At 53.0% G+C, this 21,634-nt stretch overlaps 2 protein-coding genes across 6 annotated transcripts; one reads left to right on the forward strand and one right to left on the reverse strand.

Moving 5' to 3' along the window:
* Positions 1-872: 872 nt before the first annotated feature.
* LOC107076465 (coiled-coil-helix-coiled-coil-helix domain-containing protein 5) lies at positions 873-4,985 on the reverse strand. 4 transcript variants are annotated; one of them, XM_069195715.1, is made up of 5 exons: positions 4,903-4,985; positions 4,387-4,510; positions 3,316-3,456; positions 2,497-2,648; positions 873-1,961 (listed from the first exon to the last, which is right to left on the reverse strand). In XM_069195715.1, coding segments are annotated over exons 2-5 (321 nt in total). In that variant the 5' UTR covers positions 4,389-4,510; positions 4,903-4,985; the 3' UTR covers positions 873-1,935. The 4 variants fall into 4 exon arrangements, with proteins under 4 accessions (XP_069051816.1, XP_069051817.1, XP_069051818.1 ...); XM_069195716.1 differs by having other exon boundaries at positions 4,771-4,951; XM_069195717.1 differs by having other exon boundaries at positions 873-1,958; positions 4,387-4,954.
* Positions 4,986-5,070: 85 nt separating this feature from the next.
* atp13a1 (ATPase 13A1) lies at positions 5,071-21,371 on the forward strand. Of its 2 annotated transcripts, XM_069195707.1 has the most exons (26): positions 5,072-5,541; positions 6,147-6,236; positions 6,846-7,036; positions 8,037-8,109; positions 8,319-8,474; positions 9,297-9,366; positions 10,273-10,379; positions 10,946-11,075; positions 12,078-12,133; positions 12,283-12,409; positions 12,817-12,954; positions 13,182-13,302; positions 13,811-13,968; positions 14,723-14,898; positions 15,004-15,114; positions 15,281-15,406; positions 15,490-15,598; positions 15,998-16,194; positions 16,754-16,850; positions 17,158-17,351; positions 17,591-17,705; positions 18,515-18,711; positions 18,903-19,045; positions 19,947-20,058; positions 20,583-20,726; positions 20,825-21,371. In XM_069195707.1, the coding sequence occupies exons 1-26, from the start codon at positions 5,188-5,190 to the stop codon at positions 20,933-20,935; spliced, it is 3,603 nt and encodes a 1,200-aa protein (XP_069051808.1). In that variant the 5' UTR covers positions 5,072-5,187; the 3' UTR covers positions 20,936-21,371. The 2 variants fall into 2 exon arrangements, with proteins under 2 accessions (XP_069051809.1, XP_069051808.1); XM_069195708.1 differs by lacking the exon at positions 6,147-6,236 and having other exon boundaries at positions 5,071-5,541.
* The last annotated feature ends 263 nt before the right edge of the window (positions 21,372-21,634 follow it).

The raw sequence follows: 21,634 nt of genomic DNA on the forward strand, positions 1-21,634 counted from the left end.
GCACACACACACACTTGCACCTACAGTCCCACTCCTACTCACACACACCTGCACACACACACACTTGCACCTACAGTCCCACTCCTGCTCACACACACACTCGCACCTACAGTCCCACTCCTGCTCACACACACACTCGCACCTACAGTCCCACTCCTGCTCACACACACTTGCACCTACAGTCACACTCCTGCTCACACACACTTGCACCTACAGTCCCACTCCTGTACACACACACCCGCGCACACACACTCGCACCTACAGTCCCACTCCTGCTCACACACTTGCACCTACAGTCCCACTCCGGCTCACACCCTCTCGCACCTACAGTCCCACTCCTGCTCACACACACACTTGCACCTACAGTCCCACTCCTGCTCACACACACACTCGCACCTACAGTCCCACTCCTGCTCACACACACACTCGCACCTACAGTCCCACTCCTGCTCACACCCTCTCGCACCTACAGTCCCACTCCGGCTCACACACACACTCGCACCTACAGTCCCACTCCTGCTCACACACACACTCGCACCTACAGTCCCACTCCTGCACACACACACTCGTACCTACAGTCCCACTCCTGCTCACACACTTGCACCTACAGTCCCACTCCTGCACACACACACTCGTACCTACAGTCCCACTCCTGCACACACTCGCACCTACACACTTGCACAGTCCCACACCTGTCCACTCACACACACACCTGCGCACAGTCCCACACCTGTCCACTCACACTGATGGTCCCTTTCATAGGATTTCTAGGGGACACCAGAACTAGAGCAGAGCAGGAGGATCAGTGGATTTTTGCAGGCACAGCCATGTCAGGGTTAACACAGGGGTGGGAAAATAATCACACACTGTGGTCTCCATCCCTCGGCATCTCTCCTTTAATATCTGATCCAGAAAATAGATTCATTTTCTAGTCTGTAGTCAGAGAGCTCATAACTCAGCATGCTCCCCCTGTCCTCCTCTCCCTCCCTCCTTCACCAAAGGCAGCTGCTCACCAGCGGGTGAAGATGAAAAGCGAGATACGACCACATTCCTGGGATTAATGTTTTACCGCCAGGAAAGAGCAGCAGAGAGGAAGAACAAAGGGAGGAGGAGGAGGAGGAGGATAGGAGAGGGGCCAGAAAATAAGAGAAGAGTGAGGAAACAAAAGAGGAAAGGGGAAAAAAAGACAGTAATGCCTGTGTGTGCACAGGTGAACCCACCTACACACGCTGCAAACCCTGGGTGCAGTTCAGATGCACAGAGGGGAGCAGCACTCCAGACACACACAGCGCCATTCAATAAAAATCCCGCTCCTCGCTATTGGCTTTAGGGGACCAGTGGCTGCTGAGCGCCAAGAGCAGGAAACGGAGGAGAGAGCGGCCTCACGCTAAACAGCGGTTTATTGAAGCGCTGGGTGGCTGACAGGGAGGCCACAGGCTCTGGAGAGCAGCACAACATCATAACTGCACTGCTGTTGCCGCGACAGAAGAAAAGCCATCACACATCATCACGTCGACCTCTGACTGACACGCCTGCACAGCAGCAGACTTGAGCGACTCCCCTGAGCATTGTGGGATTGCTCATGGCATGGCGGTAGAATTCAAGTCGAACAGATCCAGGGTCTTCCTGAGAGAAGCATGCCTCAGCGGTGTGTCAATCCCCTGACACGTGTTCTAGAAATCCAAACGTCTTTATTCCCGATCAAAAATGAGAACCCCAGCAGGGCTCAAGAAAGGAAAGAAAACAGAGCGAAACAGACCCCCCCGCGCCCCGCCCTGCTCTGGGCACAGTGTCCATGAGGAAGAGGGAAGATGGGGCTTGAGCCTTCTCAGATCGGGAACGGTGCCTTCGCCAGGCGGCATGGCAAGGAAATACGGAGGAGTAAGGGAATTGGATCTTCAGCACCAGGGGTCAGGGGAGGTGACCTCTGCTGGCCTAGGAGGGCTGAGGGACAGCCTCTGCTGAGGAGGAAGAGAGAGACGGCAGTTATTGATTAGATTCAGTTCATTTTGATCCGTTTGAACTGCCTTCGGCTGAGCAACAGAACAGGACATACGGATGCACAGACAGACGGTTAACAGGCGGGTGTGGATTACGGAAATGTGGATATTAATTGGCTATGGACGTTTCACAGTGCTGGAAAACAGACATCTAATTCTGCTTCACATAGTCAAAATCAGTAGCTATGGAGCTGCTCTTCCTGTATGTTGAGCTGGGAAACCACCAGAGATAATAAATAGTCACACTCCCATGATTCATAGCGACTGCAGTGCTGTCTCTTATAGACAAGGTTATCCCTTCCCTGTCAGATTGACACACAGACAGGCTGACCAGAGATGGACACACAGACAGGCTGACCAGAGAGGGACACACAGACAGGCTGACCAGAGAGGGACACACAGACAGGCTGACCAGAGAGGGACACACAGACAGGATGACCAGAGACGGACACACAGACAGACAGATTAGACAGACAGGCAGTAATGGGAGTCTCACCCAGCCCGCTGAGCTTCACCGTCTCTGCGCAGGCCAGGAAGCGGGACACGTGGGGTGAGCAACTGGCGGCCGAGTCCTGGTTCTCCCGCAGGCACCGCTCAAAGGCGGAGAACGGAGAGGCGCACTCCGAGCGGATCTGCTGGATCACCGGGCTACAGAGCAGAGAGAGAGGATGGAAACACTGGCCTGGATAACAAACTGCCAACCTGACAGCCCTCTGCTGATCCTGACTGAGCCTGAGTCAGAGTAAAGCAGACTTTACTACACTGGACTGACTGTACAGTGAGCTGGATTAGTTACTGAGATTATAATCAGACTCATACTGTTACTAACAGAGCTGTCCTCCATACTGTACTGGACTGGACTGACTGTACTGTGAGCTGGATTAGTTACTGAGATTATAATCAGACTCATACTGTTACTAACAGAGCTGTCCTCCATACTGTACTGGACTGGACTGACTGTACTGTGAGCTGGATTAGTTACTGAGATTATAATCAGACTCATACTGTTACTAACAGAGCTGTCCTCCATACTGTACTGGACTGGACTGACTGTACTGTGAGCTGGATAAATTACTAACTGAGATTATAATCAGACTCCACTGACCGAGCAGTCTGAGACTTTCCAGGCTGGACTAGACTGACTGTACTGTGAGCTGGATTAGTTACTGAGATTATAATCAGACTCCACTGACCGAGCAGTCTGAGACTCTCCAGGCTGGACTGGATTGACTGTACTGTGACTGATAAGTGATGAGTTATTGATCAGTGATTGACAAGCACCCTCCCCTCCTCCAGAAACCAAGCCTACACTCACTGGGAGGACGTACACTGCGCCACTTTCATCTTCAGCGCGTGGCACTCCTGTTGCCATGACGATGGGTTGGAGGCCACACACATGCCGTACTCCTCCATCTCTCTGCGGCAGTACCGCGCGGTGATCTCCATGGCAGCCTGCCTGCGAGTGAAACATGAACAGCACAGTGTGTACAGTACAGGCCTGCTATACTGCTATAAACCAGTGCACATCAGCATAGCACGGTCTCTATAGTGTGTTCTAGGTTATTACAGTATAATACAGTTTTCCATAGTATATTATTTATAGTATATTTATTACACAATGCTGCCGTTACTCTGTAATGTGTTGTTTTGTGGTTTAAATCTGTGCTAAACATATAACATTATATTTTAGTGTGCCACTCTACCTGAGCATCGCTGTGAGGGTGAGAAACACTGTTCCTGAAATTAGCAGCCCACTGATAGATAGCATAGCATTCTGGTACACAATATTGTAATTGCAATTTAATAATAATTAATTGCTTACACTTATATAGCTTTTCTGGACTCTCAGAGCATTTAACAAGTAATGGGGATCCCCTCCACCACCACCAGTGTGCAGCCCCACCTGGATGATGTGACAGCAGCCATAGTGCCCCAGAACACTCACCACACACCAGCTATCAGTGGGGAGGAGAGCAGAGTGATGAAGCCAGTTCAGACATGGGGGTTATTAGGAGGCCATGATTGGTAAGAGCCATTGGGACGTCTCATCCGAAGGACCTCGCCTTTTTACAGTATAGTGTCCCCGTCACTGTACTGGGGCATTAGGACCCACATGGACCGCAGAGTGAGCGCCCCCTCCTGGCCCCACTAATACCTCTTACAGCAGCAGGTTTAGTTTTTCCCAGGAGGTCTCCTATCCAGGTACTGACCAGGCTCACACCTGCTGAGCTTCAGTGGGCTGCCAGTTGTGAGTTGCAGGGTGATATGGCTGCTGGCTAATACGTATTCCTCTTATTATTAGCAGCAGTAGTCGTAGTGTTGTGTAATTATACATCACGGCTCCTAAGGTACGATAAACCACTACACAACATCTATGTATACTTACATTTCTGAGCCGATTTATTGGTGATTGGGTATCTTGTCACATTACACACGTGAAGGTTAAACTGCCGCTCCGTCTCGATATAAACCCCGCCCTTCGCCAGCCCCGATTGGTCGAAAAGCAAAGACTAAACCAGGAAACAAAGGCTCTTGCTCAAATTTTACTGGTTGCTCAGGATGTCAATCTTAGCCTGTAAAGGTTACATTTCCTAGGTCAATTCGTCTCTTAAAGGCACCAACGGTTAATTCCTGCATCTTTCATTTTCCCACAAACAGTTTCTTCGTTTCTTATGGCTTTTGTCCTGTGAAAATCTTTCTTTTTATTCTCATGGTTTTGGTTCTCTTTTGTCCAATAAAAACTGTATGGATATAGATAGCTCTGTGTTACCTGTGTAGGTGTCTTTGCTTCGTTTTGAATTATGCTTTTTTTCTCAGTAAAGTACTACATTAGATTAACAGCAGACTACGGTCCAATCCCTCCTTTATCTCTATTTCGGTCCCACTCCCCCGTACAACTCGCCTTTTTTATTCTCTTCCATAAAACGCGACGGCTATAGCAAGCGTCAGACCGCTGAGTTGCCGTGGCAACAACTTCCCACCTCCGTTCAGCCTGCGTGGGCACGTCACGTATCAGCGCGTCAACGTGCTGTCGTAAGCGGAAGCGAATGTGTGCTCCGTTGCCGCTGTGCCGCAGCCTGGAGAGAGATTTGTGCACGACACCGGGTGCGACGGGGAGGAGGAGGGGGGGTCGAGATCGGGACTAGAGAGAGACTGTGTGAAAAGAAGGTAAAAACCCCGTAGAGACATGGCCGCGGACGGAGCCGGGCAGCTGGGGAAGCCGGTCGGTGCCTCGGACAACGATGTTGGCGCGACTACAGCAGGCGTTGCGGGGGCTGGAGGGGTGCCTGAGCCAGCGGACGAGCTGGTCCGCTCCGTGTCCCTCTACCGCCGACGGCCTCGGTTCCTGCACGGCACGGTGCTGCCGTTCTTCGGGCTGCTGTACCCGGCGTGGCTTTACCTGTGGCTCGCCGTGTACGGCGCCGCCGACTACCCGGAGGCCGGCCTCATCGCGCTCGCCGCCATCGGGATTGCGCACGTCCTCACCGTGCTGTCAGGGCACTGGTCCGTGCACGCGCACTGCTGGCTCACCTGCGCCACGGTGAGGCTGGGGTCTGTGTGCCTGCACCTTGCTGTGCGACAGTGTGTCCGTGCTGTGCCTGTACTCCATCCTTCTCTGCTACACCGTCTGCCGCTTGTGTTCACTCGCAGTGCTGTGTCTGGGCTCGACTGTCTCTGGTGTCTGTGGGCTCTGTACTGCACGTGGGTGTGTGCACTGTATTATAGTACACTGGTTCTTCTCTGCTGCACAAGTCTTTACTGTGTCCAGTGTGGGGTCCCTGCGTGTCAGTACTGTGCTGTGTGTGTCGGTGGACCTGTGACAGTGGAGTTGTTGTGCAGTGGTCCGCTGTCCTGATTCTGAGCTGTATGTGTAACAGTGGAGATGTTGTGCTGTGGTCAGCTGTCCTGATTCTGAGCTGTATGTGTAACAGTGGAGATGTTGTGCTGTGGTCAGCTGTCCTGATTCTGAGCTGTGTGTGACAGTGGAGATGTTGTGCTGTGGTCAGCTGTCCTGTTTCTGAGCTGTGTGTGACAGTGGAGATGTTGTGCAGTGGTCAGCTGTCCTGATTCTGAGCTGTGTGTGACAGTGGAGATGTTGTGCTGTGGTCAGCTGTCCTGATTCTGACCTGTGTGTGTGTTTCTCAGGAGCCAGACCCAACCAAGGCCACCCTAGCGAAGGTTGTCCCCATGCCCAACAATGGCTCACCGGAGCTGGTGCCCCTGCAGAGAGACGCGGTGAGAGAACCCAGGAAACATTATGCATTTGAGGAGCTTGTTTAGGGTTTATTAGTTAATTGATCGAAGATTTCATCAGGCTGTTTCTTGAAGAATTCCATGGTCTCAGCTTCCTCACCGTGGTTGCATAAACCACACTCCCACCACCCTTTGTGTAAGAAGGTGTCTGCTGTACTCTGGTTTGTGTGTTTCCTTTGACTCTGAAGAAGGCCAGTCGGTTGACTTTAAGGTCTTTGAGAATCTGAATGCTTGAATCAGGCCCCCCTTGTCTGTTCACTGGTGAAGAGATTCAGTGCCTCTGGCTTGTCCCTGCAGGACACTCCTTTTAAAATACAGCATGTGTCCTTGCATGGCAGCAGTGACGATAAAGTCAAGTCAACAGCAGGACTTGTATTACGGATTGTGCAGAGCAGTGCCTTCTTCCCTGGGAGGAGAAGGGTCAGATTCCCGTTGCACAGCCCTGCGATCCACACTGTCAAACACCCCTGTAGATCCACACCAGGTCTCGCCGTGTGCTGGGAGTGAGGTTCTGGGGGGAGAAGAGACCGGTCCGGGATCTGCAGGGGCGGGGGCGGGCGTTTGATCTGTTGCTTTGCTTGCGTGGCCCAGGACGAGGACGGCCGGGAGGTGATCTCGTTCGAGTTCCAGAAGATCCGCTACGTGTTCGCGGGCGGGGAGAAGAAGCGCTTCGCGCCCGTGGCGTTCCCCACCAGCCAGCCGCTGGGCTTCTTCCAGAACTGGAAGGGCTACCAGGAGGAGACCGAGCTGCGCGCCGCCGAGAAGAGATTCGGCTCCAACAGGTCGGTGCCGGGCCCGGGCCCGCGGCGTGGGGCTCCTCGGCAAGGCTGGGGGGCGAAGACGGATCAGACCCCTGTTCCGCGGCGCTCTGGTCCTCTCTGGGGTTTTACACCTGTTGGTCAGACTCCAAGTGCGTAGCAGTCCTAACCACTGCCGAGTTTACAGAATCGCCCAGGCTCCACGTTCGCAGAAGGCTGATTAGGTCCACGTTTAACAATATCATTCTGGTCCCCAGTGCACAGTAGTCTGATCCATTTCAGATTTTACCGTATAGGTCAGGCTCCAAGTGAAAAGCAGTCTGATCCGCTTCATATTTTACCAACCACAGTGCCCTTTTCTAGAAGCCGACACCAGGGGCTGGGGAGTTCAGGTTTGCTGCCTTGTCCTGATTATGAGCAGTCATGTCTATTAAGCTGTTATGTGTTTGCAATCCAGAGAAGACTGCTTGCTGAGTAGCAGCTGGAAATGTCTAATTCCAAAGGGGGGGTGGGACACGGCGGCGCAGTGGTTAGCATGGCTTCCTCACATCGCTGGGGCCACGGGTTACCGGGGTGCTGTCTGTGAGGGGCTTATATATTCCTCCGTGTTCACGTGGGTTTGCTCCGGGTGCCGGGTTTCCTCCCACTGTCCAAAAATTTCCTGGTAGCTTAATTGGCTTAATTGGTGTCAGTGTGTTTGTGTCCGTGAGTGTCCTGCACTGGACTGGCGTCCCATCCAGGGTGTACCCTGCCTTGTGCCCGCTGCTTGCTGGGACAGGCTCTAGCCACCCCATGACGTTCTACTGGATAAAGTGGTTAGAAAATGGATGGCGTGGGTGTGGACTGCACATTTGGCAAGACTTGCAGCACACAAAGTAGCTGAAACGCATCATACTTTGTATGGTGTTTCAAACTGGTGTATTCATCCATAGATGAATTCAAACTCTGGAAAGTAAAACCCGGAGCAGACAGTGTGACTGTGTCCTGTTGGCCGACCGTGCTGATCTCTGTGTTGTGCTACTAGGGCAGAGATGGTGGTGCCAGAATTCCTGGAGCTCTTCAAGGAGAGGGCCACTGCACCCTTCTTCGTCTTCCAGGTGAGGATGCACTGCACATGTATCTGTCCTGTGTCTTCTAGAATCAGTGTCTGTGTCTTACCTGTGCAGGTGTGCAGGATCAGTGTCCGTGTCTTGCCTGTGCAGGTGTGTAGGATAAGTGCCCGTGTCTTGCCTGTGCAGGTGTGTATCTTCTCTTTCTGCCTTATCTGTGCAGGTGTGTATATTCTCTCTCTGTCTTACCTGTGCAGGTGTTCTGCGTGGGGCTGTGGTGTCTGGATGAATATTGGTATTACAGCGTCTTCACGTTGTTCATGCTGGTGGCTTTCGAGGCCTCTCTGGTTCAGCAGCAGATGAGGAACATGTCTGAGATCCGCAGGATGGGGAACAAGCCATACATGATCCAGGTGAGCAGACGTGCGGACAGTTCCTGGATCCCAGTTGCATCATTTGTACAACATGTTTAATGCTCTCTTACCATACATTTATAACAGTCTTACAGCATTCTTGTAATGCTCATACAACAGGTTTACAGCGTGCTTATAGCACTCCTGCAACAAGTTTACAGAATGTCTATGACATTCCTCCAGCAGTTGTACACCACGCTTATAACACTTTTACAGTAGGTTTACAGTATGCTTATTATGTTCCTATAACAAGTAATAAACACACTGTGAACACTTATACAGCAGATTTGCATCATGCATATAACCCTACAGTAGGCTTGTGGCATGCTTATAACATTGTATTAATAGGTTTACAGCATGATTATAACACTCCTATAAAACATTTGCAGCATGCTTGTAATACTCCTACAGCAGGTTTAAAGTGTGCTTATAACACAAGTAGGGAGCCGTGTCAGCATACAAAGACTGCAAAGGAACAAGTAAAGGTTTATTCCATGTTAAAAAGAGAAGAAAAGAAACAACATTTCAGTGTGTTTACTGCTGTAAATTTGTTATAGAAGATCCCTATAACAAGTTTACAGCATGCTTGTGACACTCCCACAACATATTTAGCTTATAATACTCTTATAACAAGTTTATGGCATGCTTATAACACTCCTATATCAGTTTTACAGCATTTGTATAGCACTTTTAGTGAATGCTTACAAATCTTTTACCATGGGTTTGCAACAGACTTGCAAAATTCAGTAAAGAAACTGTAAAAGTAATTTCAGTTAAACAGTCACTTCAGATTGACACTTAAGATTCTCTCCATTTTTACAGGTGTACAGGAACAGGAAATGGAGGCCGGTGTCCAGCGATGAACTTGTACCTGGGGACGTTGTCTCCATAGGTACAGTTCCGTTGCTTTTCCTCACTTAGAGGATGATGCAAACGAGACCAGAACGGCGATGCCTGTGTGCTGATAGAGGGACATAGAGTGTCAGTGTAGTTTGTGCAGTGTGTGCGTATGGGTGCACAGTTAAATCAGAGTGTTAGCATATCAGTGCAGAGTGTGAGAGTGTGCAGTTTGTGTAGAGTGGTAGTGTATTGGTGAAGGGTGTGAGAGTGTGCAGTTTGTGTAGAGTGGTAGTGTATTGGTGAAGGGTGTGAGAGTGTGCAGTTTGTGTAGAGTGGTAGTTTATTGGTGCAGGGTGTGATAGTGTGCAGTTTGTGTAGAGGGGTAATGTGTTGGTGCAGGGTGTGAGAGTGCAGTTTGTGTAGAGGGGTAATGTGTTGGTGCAGGGTGTGAGAGTGTGCAGTTTGTGTAGAGGGGTAATGTGTTGGTGCAGGGTGTGAGAGTGCAGTTTGTGTAGAGGGGTAATGTGTTGGTGCAGGGTGTGAGAGTGTGCAGTTGTGTAGAGTGGTAATGTAGTTTGTGCAGTGTGTGCGTATGGGTGCACAGTTAAATCAGAGTGTTAGCATATCAGTGCAGAGTGTGAGAGTGTGCAGTTTGTGTAGAGTGGTAGTGTATTGGTGAAGGGTGTGAGAGTGTGCAGTTTGTGTAGAGTGGTAGTGTATTGGTGCAGGGTGTGAGAGTACAGTTTGTGTAGAGGGGTAATGTGTTGATGCAGGGTGTGAGAGTGCAGTTTGTGTAGAGGGGTAATGTGTTGGTGCAGGGTGTGAGAGTGCAGTTTGTGTAGAGGGGTAATGTGTTGGTGCAGGGTGTGAGAGTGCAGTTTGTGTAGAGGGGTAATGTGTTGGTGCAGGGTGTGAGAGTGTGCAGTTTGTGCAGCTTGTCCATGTGTCGGTTTGCCAGGCCGCTCTCCCCAGGAGAACCTGGTCCCCTGCGACGTGCTTCTCCTCAGAGGGCGCTGTATAGTGGACGAGGCCATGCTGACCGGGGAGTCTGTACCTCAGATGAAGGTTAGTTGGGCTAATAGAGCTACTACTGTACCGTGGTATTATCATGCCTTATTACACTCCGTATTGCTCTTCTGGACTGTGTTGTAGTGTGCTGCTCTGTTCTATACTATTCTGCACTACACTATAGCACAGTACTACCTTGCCATAATAATACGGTGTACTCTGCAAGCGTTTGAAAGCCAACTCAGGTTCAGAATCTGGTTTTGATTTGAAATGTAAAATTGGGCACAGATGAGGATTTGCTGCTGCAGTTAGTGGGTGCTTCTGAAAAAAGTGTGAATAACTGAATAATGGAAGGATCTTCCTCTCACTGATTACAGTCTGTGCGACACTGAATTGGACTGTGTGCTATAATTTACTAGACAGATCATTCTGTACATTACCACAGCCTGCCGTAGGATTCTGTTCAATGTTATAATGTACTGTCCTTAACTCCACTGTACTGTGCTGCTCTGCTCTAGACTGTTGCTGTGCTGTAGACCTGTAGACGTGTAGACAGCGTGCACTGCGAGTCGGGCTCTATTGCATGAACTGGCCCGGGTTAACCTGGTGTGTCTGTGTTGTAGGAACCAGTTGAGGACCTGGACCCATCCCGAGTCCTGGACCTGCAGACTGACTCACGACTCCACGTCATTTCGGGCGGAACCAAGGTGGTTCAGCACAGCCCACCCCACCGGGCCTCGGCCGGGCTCAAACGTCAGTACACCCCTCCGCTGCTAGGGGGCAACACTGATTCACATTTCCCACTCTATCACTCTTTCACTCTTCCTAGCTTGCATGGTCATCTTCTCCTTTTCTCTCCCTTCCTCACTAACTTCTTCGCTAGTTCCTCCTTTGGATAATTAAAACGCGTAGCAGGTCCAATAACTCACCCACCCACCGTGGACCAATCACTGGTGCATGGTCCCAGTACCTCAACCCTCTGGTTTTTGTCTCATAAACTAAAATCTGAAGACATGCCCTGCAACAGGACCGGAATAACCGTGATGCATCGTCAACATATTTCAGTACGAGGGGTGAGAGTTCCCAGGGGGCCCTGCATAGCTTCCTTCCGACACGTCACTCTGGTGGCAGGAACAAGAGTAGTGTTTCCCCTTGGGCGTTGCAGTAACCTGTGCTGGGTGAACCCAGTGTCCTTTAGTAGGCTGCCCCCTCACCGTGTTGGGCAGGAGCCTGCTGCTCTGTGTGCCCCCTGACTGCGTCGGGCACGAGCCGGCTACTCTGTGTGCCCCTTGCCGTGAAGTCAGTGCCTCACCTGGTCTTGTCCAGCTGTGCCCCTTGCTGTGACGTCAGGGCCTCTCCTGGTCTTGTCCAGCTGTGCCCCTTGCTGTGACGTCAGGGCCTCTCTGGGTCTTGTCCAGCTGTGCCCCTTGCCGTGATGTCAGGGCCTCTCTGGGTCTTGTCCAGCTGTGCCCCTTGTTGTGACGTCAGGGCCTCTCCTGGTCTTGTCCAGCTGTGCCCCTTGCTGTGACGTCAGGGCCTCTCCTGGTCTTGTCCAGCTGTGCCCCTTGCTGTGACGTCAGGGCCTCTCTGGGTCTAGTCCAGCTGTGCCCCTTGCTGTGACATCAGGGCCTCTCCAGACCTGCTCCAGCTGTGCCAGTGCAGGTGCACCCTCCCGACATGGTGCTTGTGGGAGTCCTGGCCGAGCCGCTCTGGAGCACAGGCACAAACTCACCTTCACCTTCTCTCCCTCCACAGCTGTGGACAATGGCTGTGTGGCGTACGTGCTGAGGACCGGCTTCTACACCTCTCAGGTGAGGCCGCTGAACTGCAGCTGTGTCTATCTGTGTGCACCTGTCCTCTCTCTCTGTGTGTCTGTCCATCTCTCTGTGTGTCCTACAGTATTGGGGCTCATTGGCGTGCTTGGGGCGTGCACTGCACCCACCCCTCTCTCTGCTATCAGGGGAAGTTGCTGCGGACGATCCTGTTTGGGGTGAAGAGAGTGACAGCCAATAACCTGGAGACCTTCATCTTCATCTTGTTCCTGCTCATCTTCGCCATCGCTGCCGCCTCTTATGTCTGGGTGGAAGGTGAGACTCTGACATGCTGGTGACCGACACACTGACCCCGACGGGTGGACACACTCTGCTGACTGACACACTGACCCCGAAGGGTGGACACTCCGCTGACCGACACACTGACCCCGAAGGGTGGACACTCCGCTGACCGACACAGTGACCCTGATGGGTGGACATGCTGGTGACCGACACACTGACCCTGCAGGTGGACACACTGCTGACCGACACACTGACCCCGATGGTGCACACACTCCACTGACTGACACACTGACCTCGACGGGTGGACACTCCGCTGACCGACACACTGACCCCGACGGGTGGACACTCCGCTGACCGACACACTGACCCCGACGGGTGGACACGCTGGTGACTGACACACTGACCCTGACGGGTGGACACTCTGCTTCTGTCTGTCTCAGGTACGAAGGACACCAGCAGGAACAGGTACAAGTTGTTTCTGGAGTGCACACTGATCCTCACCTCCGTGGTGCCGCCCGAACTGCCCATCGAGCTGTCGCTGGCTGTCAACACCTCCCTCATCGCCCTGGCCAAGCTCTGTGAGTCCGGGTCTCCTGTCTGCCTCTGGCTGTGTCTCACTGTCTCTTTCATTTGCCAGTATGTGCCTTTCTGTGTCTGCTTTTCTGTCCCCCTGTCTCCTCCCTTACTGTCTCACTGTCTCTTTCATTGCCTGTATGTGTGTCAGTCTCATTCTCTCTGTGTCTGCTTTTCTGTCTCTCTGTCTCCCACCTCACTGTCTCACTGTCTCTCCCTCTCCCCCTCTCAGATGTCTTCTGTACAGAGCCCTTCCGGATCCCCTTTGCAGGGAAGGTGGAGGTGTGCTGCTTCGACAAGACGGGGACTCTGACCAGCGACAGCCTGCTGGTCCAGGGGGTGGCTGGACTCAGGTACTCTCTCTCTCTCTCTCTCAGACACATGCCTCTCCCTCCCGTCTTCCTGCTCTTCTCTGTCACTCACAGTAAGGCTCTCTCTGTGTCTCTGCGTGTGTTCTCTCTCCTGCACACCTTCCCTCTCGCTCTGTCTGGAGCTGACATACTAGACCAGCTGAGCAAAGAGTGGAGGGCAGGTGTGTTTACTGTATGTGTCTGACAGAGATGTAGAGGAGCTGGCCTGAGTGTCTCTACAGTTACTCTACTGGTCTGAGGATGATGATGATGGAGTGTTAATGTGAAGATACAGAGGAGCTGGACTGAGTGCCTCTATGGTTACAGTTCTCATAGTGATATGATGGGAGTGTTTCCATGCAGCGGTGAAGGACCTGGGCTCATCTCAGATCCAAAGTGTCGGTGCTCTAGTGTGGCCAGAGAGAGCCCAGTGCTCAGTGGCAGCTCCCTGCCTCGGCCCCTCTGAACCTGCGGTCTCTGAGTCTCTGCGATCTGTCTGTGTGTGAGACAGGGAGGGGAAGGAGCTGACGCCCGTGTCGGAGATCCCCGTGGAAACGCATCGTGTCGTGGCGACCTGCCACTCCCTGGTCACCATGGATGACGGGCAGCTGGTTGGAGACCCTCTGGAAAAGGCCATGCTGACCGCAGCTGACTGGAGCCTGACCAAAGGTACTGCAGCCTAGCTAACACTAGCACCAACGCCAACAGTCATACAATGTATTATTGCATAGCATCTTCCAGTGCTCTGGGGCAGAGCAGGAAAAGGCCCCATCACCCGTAGAGTGTAGACGGGCTTGGGGGACAGACAGGAGACCGGAACTAGAGAAAAGAAAGTTGTGAGGTGGGGAGCAGGATGATAGTAAGTCAGACAGATACTGAGGTACCAAGCCATGTGGAGCCTTATAGGTGAGCTTGAGGATTTTGAAGTCGACTCAAAAGCTGATAGAAAGTCAGTACAAGGACTCCAGGACAGAAGTAATGTGATCGCTTTAACTTGACCTGGTCAGGATTCTGGATGCTGATTTCTGGACATACTGTAGTTTGTTCTATGTGGATTTAGATGCCCCAGCGGGTAAGGCATTACTGTAGTCAATTTGGGAAAAAATGAAAGTGTTGACCAGCTTTTCGGCAACTGTTAGCGATGTAATCGGGTGATATTTCTGATATTTTGACAGTATGCACTAGATGTGGGTCAAACGTTAAGCTTGGATCAATTGAGGACTCAGGGGTATTGATTATTGGTTATTGATATCCATATTGATCTGTGTTGGTTAGGCATGGCCTCCCCAGTGTAAGGACTCCAGGCCTGAGTTTTGATTATGGATTTCTTTATTTATCTGTCTCAGGTATTTCCTTCACAGTAAAAAGCCTCAGGCTCAGGAGCTGTGTTTTGACTATTGATTTCTTCATTGATCTGTTCCAGATGAGAAAGTGTTCTCCCGCAGTATAAAGACTCAGGGACTGAAGATCCACCAGCGGTTTCACTTTGCCAGCGCTCTGAAGAGGATGTCTGTTTTGGCCTCGTATGAGCGACAGGGCTCCAGTGAACTCTGCTACGTCTCCACTGTGAAAGGGGCACCAGAGACACTGCGCAGCATGGTACGGTAACTTCTGAGACACTGTCGTGTGCACTGTGGAGCACAGACACTGCACAGCATGGTACATTGTAATACCTGAGACACTCTCCTACTGTGTGTGTTGCAGTTCTCTCAGTGCCCAGACAGCTATGACGAGGTCCACAGGGAAATGTCAAGGGAGGGGGCGCGTGTTCTGGCACTGGGCTACAAGGAGATGGGGCACCTCACCCACCAACAGGTACTACACCCTGCACAAACTCATTCCTTACTCGTGCTTTACTTAGTGTTCATATTCTCTTTAAATTCTGCCCACAGCCAGCTACCTCCAGCCCTTCTCCATTGTGTTGTCTCTGTGCGTGGGGAGGACCTGGGCGTTGTTATAGGACTGTGTTGTGTTTTGGCAGGTGCGTGAGGTGATGCGGGAGACCTTGGAGTGCTCCCTGCAGTTCGTGGGCTTCATGGTCGTTTCCTGCCCCCTGAAGAGCGATTCCAAGGCTGTGATCCGAGAGATTCAGAACGCCTCTCATCACGTCAGTACGCACGCGCTCGCTCCCGCCAGTCTGCGCTCTCTCTGGACCCGGCCCCGCTCTCACGCTCGCCCCCTCTCTCACAGGTGGTGATGATCACAGGTGATAACCCCCTGACAGCGTGCCATGTGGCGAGAGAGCTGCACTTCATCCAGAGGGAGCACACCCTTATCCTGCAGCAGACGCGGTGCTCCGGTAAAGTCACTCTGCCCGCCCCTTCCTGTGTGTTTCCCTGCCCCTCTTGCATCTATACCCCTTCCTGTGTGTTTCCTCGCCCCTCTCGCACCTCCGTGTGTTTCTCCACCCATTCCCGCATTCCTCCGCCTCCCTGTGTTTCCCTACCCCTCTCACATCTCCCCGCCCCTTCCTGTGTGTTTCCCCACCCCTCTCACATCTCTCCGCCCCTTCCTGTGTGTTTCCCCACCCCTCTCACATCTCTCCGCCCCTTCCTGTGTGTTGGCCATGTTGTGATTGTGCTATGTTTGACTATGTGGCATTTGATTGTGTGGAATTTGACTGCAATGTTTGATTGTGCAGTGTTTGACAGTGCGGCATTTGACTGAGCTGTACTCTCTCTTGATGTGCATGTCGCAGGTGCGCAGTGGCAGTGGGTGTCCATAGATGGCAGTGTGTCCCTGCAACTCTACCCAACCTCCATGCACACCCTGGTCACTCAGTACGACCTCTGTGTGACGGGGGAGGGGCTGTCCAGGCTGACCCTCGAACCCCAGCTGCTGAACATCCTGCTGCCCCACATCCGTGTCTTTGCCAGAGTCAGCCCCAAACAGAAGGTTTGTACTGCTGATATAATTTGTACCCTGATCACAGTCATCGCTATCGCCATCATGTCTCCCAGCAAGCGACAGGCTGGAATTGGTCTCCTCTGGTCTTGGCTCCTGACGAAACAGCGACCCCTGCAGGTTCACGGGCTCCTTGCAGGCTTGCAGTAGCATGACCTGGCGAAGGGGCGGAACCTATTTGTGCTTCCTCTGGCTGTCTTGGGGGTACAGGGACCGTTGCCATGAGCTGAGGCATAGAGACTCTGCAGATTGGGTTGATGTGAAATAATAAAGACTTTCTGGAGGTTTAAGGTTATTTAAAAATTCTAAAACTGAACAAGAGGCTGCGAGTGAGAGGTGGCCAAGCCCCCCCCCAGCAGCGCGCACTTGCAGCGGCAGCTCTGTAGAGACAGTCCTGCAGAACAGGCGTAATGCTCCTCTGTAGCTGTTACTGCTGCGACACTGAGTCTGATTTCTCCCCTTACTGATCCAGTCTCCCGTTTCTTCTTCACATCCCTCCCCTCACTCTCCCCCTGTGCTTCCCCTCTCTCCCCTCTCTCCCCTATCCCAGGAGTGCGTGATCACCAGTCTGAAGGGGCTGGGCTTCATCACGCTCATGTGTGGCGATGGGACCAATGACGTGGGAGCGCTGAAACACGCCCACATCGGTGAGAGCACCTGCCGCCCCTCCTCTGCCTCACTAACGCTCGTCTGAGCACGACCCATCGTTTGCTGCTGCTAAGCGATAGATGATCATTATGGAACTGGTAGCTGGTCAATAGCTCATTGATAAAGTCCTTATCTAAATGCTGCTTTCCAGTATCTAATACTTCATTGATCATTTCAAGGCGCCTCGTTGTTACATCATGATTAATCGGTAGCTAATCGCCACAAGTCGCCACTGTTAGACTGGTTGTCGATACCTAATCAATCGATAATCGATCAGTGTCCCTCTCCCTCCCGCTCGCGGTCCAGGTGTGGCTCTCCTGGCGAACGCTCCGGAGAGGATGCCGGAGCGCCGGAAGAGAGGCCGGGAGGACAGGGAGCCCCGCCCCAGCGGCGAGCTGCGCGCCCCCCCCCTCTCGGGCAGCGGGGGGGCCAAGCTGAGCTCGCGGGGGGCGCGGCAGAGGGTGCTGGCGCAGAGGGAGGAGCAGCTGGCCGCACAGAAGGTGAGCGCTGTCCGCGGGGTGCCCCGGTGCTGGCGCGGGTGTCCCCCAGTCCACGAGCCCCAGGATTCCCCCGAGAGCTGGTGTGCCATCGGACACACCCCAGCACACCAGCGGGCCGGCAGGGACGCTGGTACGGCGCCCCCTGGTGCACGTGCGTGGTGTTGGCGCCCTCTGGCTGTGCACTGTACTGCTGTGTTTGGCGTATTGCTGTGAGTCATTGCGAGCTGGTGTGTTTCCAGGAGCGGATCAGCCAGGTGCTCAGGGAGCTGGAGGAGGACCAGGTCCAGGTGGTCAAACTGGGAGACGCCTCTATTGCCGCCCCCTTCACCTCCAAACTGTCCTCCATACAGTGCAGTGAGTATAGCTGTCCTCTGAGCAGTGAGCCTAGCTGTTCTCTGTACAGTGAGTACATCTGCCCCCTGTACAGTGAGTATAGCTGTGCTCTGTACAGTGAATATAACTGTCCCCTATTCAGTGAGTATAGCTGAGCTCTATACAGTGAAGTGTGCTCTGCAGTTGGCTGAGTTTGGCTGTCCTCTGTGCAGTGCAGTGAGTGTCGCTGTCCTGTGTTCAGTGGGTACAGCTGTCACTGTCCTCTGTGCAGTGAGTGTCACTGTCCTCTGTGCAGTGCAGTGAGTCTCAGTACAGTGTAGTGAGTGTCACTGTCCTCTGTGCAGTGCAGTGAGTCTCAGTACAGTGTAGTGTCACTGTCCTCTGTGCAGTGCAGTGAGTGTCACTGTCCTCTGTGCAGTACAGTGTAGTGAGTGTCACTGTCCTCTGTGCAGTGCAGTGAGTGTCAGTACAGTGTAGTGTCACTGTCCTCTGTGCAGTGCAGTGAGTGTCGCTGTCCTGTGTTCAGTGGGTGCAGCTGTCCTGTGTGATGTACAGTGCAGTGTCACAGTGCAGTGAGTGTCACTGTCCTCTGTGCAGTGTCGCTGTCCTCTGTGCAGTGCAGTGAGTGTCAGTACAGTATAGTGAGTGTTTCTGTCCTCTGTGCAGTGCAGTGAGTGTCGCTGTCCTCTGTGCAGTGCAACAACCAGAGAGAGAGCACTGCACACTGATAACAGCACTTCAGCAACATCAGTGTCACTAACAGGCTTTGTAAGCATTTTGAGTGCACAGTGATGCGGCTGTCAACCCTTCCTCCACTCCCTCTCTCCCAGTCTGCCATGTGATCAAGCAGGGGCGCTGCACGCTGGTCACCACTCTGCAGATGTTCAAGATCCTGGCCCTGAACGCGCTGGTGCTGGCCTACAGCCAGAGCGTGCTGTACCTGGAGGGAGTCAAGTTCAGCGACTTCCAGGCCACCCTTCAGGGCCTGTTGCTGGCCGGCTGCTTCCTCTTCATCTCTCGCTCCAAGGTGAGGAAGGAGGGAGAGAGGGAGGGATGGGAGAGGGAGAGAGAGAGGAGTGGAAGGGGCAGAGACACAGAGCAGAGCGCAAGGCGGTGCTGAAGGAGGAGGATGGGGGGGGGGGAGTTTTGTCTTTGGAGGTCAGAGTCCTAGACCTCTTGTTGCTCAGCTCAGTGACCCCCTGTGCTTGTCCTGCCCAGCCACTGAAGAGCCTGTCGAAAGAGCGCCCCCTGCCCAACATCTTCAACCTGTACACTGTGCTGACAGTGCTGCTGCAGTTCCTGGTGCACTTCTGCAGCCTGGTGTACCTGTACAGAGGAGCGCAGGTCCGCAGCCCTCCCAGGTAATATTATTATTATTATTATTATTATTATTATTATTATTAACAATTGCTTACACTTATAAAGCGCTTTTCTGGACACTCCACTCAGAGTGCTTTACAGATAATGGGGACTCCTCTCCACCACCACCAATGTGCAGCATCCACCTGGATGATGCAATGGCAGCCATAGTGCACCAGTACACTCACCACACATCAGCTATCAGTGGGGAGGAGAGCAGAGTAATGAAGCCAATTCATAGAGGGGGATTATTAGGCCATGCTTGGTAAGGGCCAATGGGAAATTTGGCCAGAACACTGGGGTTACACCCCTACTCTTTTCATCAGGTACACACCTGATTAGCACACAACACACACTGCCCACACACACAACATTCCACACACTGTCCACACCCCCACCATACACCACTCCACACACAGCACTCCGCACACTGTCCACACACAGCACACACTGCCCACACACACAACACTCCATACACTACCCACATGCAAAGTCCAGACACAGCACACCCACACCATACACCACTCCACACACAGCACACCCACACACCATACACCACTCCACACACAGCACACCCACACACCATACACCACTCCACACACAGCACACCCACACACCATACACCACTCCACACACAGCACACCCACACACCATACACCACTCCACACACACACACAACACCATACACTGTCCACACACACAACACTCCGCACACTGCCCATGCACAGCACACTGTCCACACACAACACAGAGCTCTGTGCAATGAGCTGTTAGCTCTGTGCAGTGCACACACTATCCACGCACAGCGCTCTGCCCAAACACAGAGTCCATACACACTGCCCACCCACAGCACAGCCAGCTGACGACTCAGTGTGAACACGGTCTCGCTCTCTCCCCGGCCAGGCAGGAGCAGTTTGTGGATCTGTACAAGGAGTTCGAGCCCAGCCTGGTCAACAGCACGGTCTACATCATGTCCATGGCCATGCAGATGGCCACCTTCGCCATTAATTACAAGGTACTTCACAGAGTGCATGCTGTACTGTCCCTCCTGCACAGATTCACCTCTCTCTTACACCCTGTCTGTCTGCCAGCACACTGTACTGTCCAGCCTGCAGATTCACCTCTCTCTCACCCTGTCTGTCTGCCAGCACACTGTACTGTCCAGCCTGCAGATTCACCTCTCTCTCACCCTGTCTGTCTGCCAGCACACTGTACTGTCCAGCCTGCAGATTCACCTCTCTCTCACCCTGTCTGTCTGCCAGCACACTGTACTGTCCAGCCTGCAGATTCACCTCTCTCACACCCTGTCTGTCTGCCAGCACACTGTACTGTCCAGCCTGCAGATTCACCTCTCTCTCACCCTGTCTGTCTGCCAGCACACTGTACTGTCCAGCCTGCAGATTCACCTCTCTCTCATCCTGTCTGTCTGCCAGCACACTGTACTGTCCAGCCTGCAGATTCACCTCTCTCTCACCCTGTCTGTCTGCCAGCACACTGTACTGTCCAGCCTGCAGATTCACCTCTCCCTTGCTCTCACAGGGTCATCCCTTCATGGAGTCTCTGTCAGAGAACAGGCCGCTACTGTGGAGTCTGGTACTGTCTGGCCTGGCTATCGCAGGGCTGCTGTCCGGCTCCTCTCCCGAGTTCAATGAGCAGTTTGCGCTGGTGGACATTCCAACTGAGGTAGGAGAGGATGAGCGGGAGTCAGGAGAGGGTGAAGTCGAGTGGCAGGAGGCCTGATCGCATTAACCTGCTTCTCCCTCTCTTTCCCTCTTGCCCAGTTCAAGCTGGTGATAGCCCAGGTCCTAGTACTGGATTTTGTCGCCGCCCTGCTGGTGGACAGAATACTGCAGTTCCTGCTGGGCAAGGGGGCATTGAGGATGCCTTGCTGAGCAATGCCTGGCAGCCATGCAGCGGGGCCTGCAGGGACCTGGCCCGGAGCAGAGGGGGGCAGCATGAGGAGGTGGTGGCGTCCAACTTCAAGCAGCAGTCTTGAGACGGACCTGTTAACTGACCGCCTGCCCTCTGCCGCGCCTGTCCCCGTTTCCCTTCTGTGACACAAACCCTCTCCCATCCCTTCTTCTTCCTCAGTCTCCGCCATCTCTCCCTCTCTCGTCTCCTCTCCCGTCTCCTCTCCCATCACGTCTCCCCCTCCTCTCTCGCCCCTGACCATGAGCCAAGACCGCAGGAGAGTATTGCGTGTGGTGAACCCGAGGGCTCCAGCGCACGTCCTCAAGTGTTTCACCCAGAACCGAAGACTTTTTTAACACTTGTTTTTGTAAAGACAGAACTGTGACCGCAGAGAATATAAAGGAGAAAAAGAACTAGGCTGGCGTCCGCGCGTCTGCTTCCTCCGTTCACCTGGCCTTCCCTAGGCCCTCGGGGATGGGTCTGGGATTCTGGGGCGGGGGGCGGGGGGGTTACTCGACTGTAGCTGCTTGAATAGTTCTATTTAAGAAAACTGAACGAAAGCCCGGAAGGAACAGCTGGTTGAGCTGTGGAACCAAGGGGGTGGCAGCTGCTGGGTTTTTTTGAAGCCCTGGCCTCTGTGGCCCCTTGGCCCGGGAGTGGTATGATGACCGGTTATATTT

Source organism: Lepisosteus oculatus, chromosome 11 (assembly GCF_040954835.1).
Source record: "Lepisosteus oculatus isolate fLepOcu1 chromosome 11, fLepOcu1.hap2, whole genome shotgun sequence".
NCBI lineage: Eukaryota > Metazoa > Chordata > Actinopteri > Semionotiformes > Lepisosteidae > Lepisosteus > Lepisosteus oculatus.

Excerpts from the sequence above, each read along its gene's own strand:
- LOC107076465 (XM_069195715.1), bottom strand. Across the intron at positions 2,649-3,315 it reads GCGCAGTGTACGTCCTCCCA|CCCGGTGATCCAGCAGATCC; the intron begins GTGAGTGTAGGC and ends TCTGCTCTGTAG. Across the intron at positions 1,962-2,496 it reads GGTGAAGCTCAGCGGGCTGG|CAGAGGCTGTCCCTCAGCCC; the intron begins GTGAGACTCCCA and ends CTTCCTCCTCAG.
- atp13a1 (XM_069195707.1), top strand. The coding sequence starts at position 5,188 with ATGGCCGCGGACGGAGCCGGGCAGCTGGGGAAGCCGGTCGGTGCCTCG. Across the intron at positions 11,076-12,077 it reads GGCCTCGGCCGGGCTCAAAC|CTGTGGACAATGGCTGTGTG; the intron begins GTCAGTACACCC and ends CTCCCTCCACAG. Across the intron at positions 20,727-20,824 it reads TGGTGGACATTCCAACTGAG|TTCAAGCTGGTGATAGCCCA; the intron begins GTAGGAGAGGAT and ends CCTCTTGCCCAG.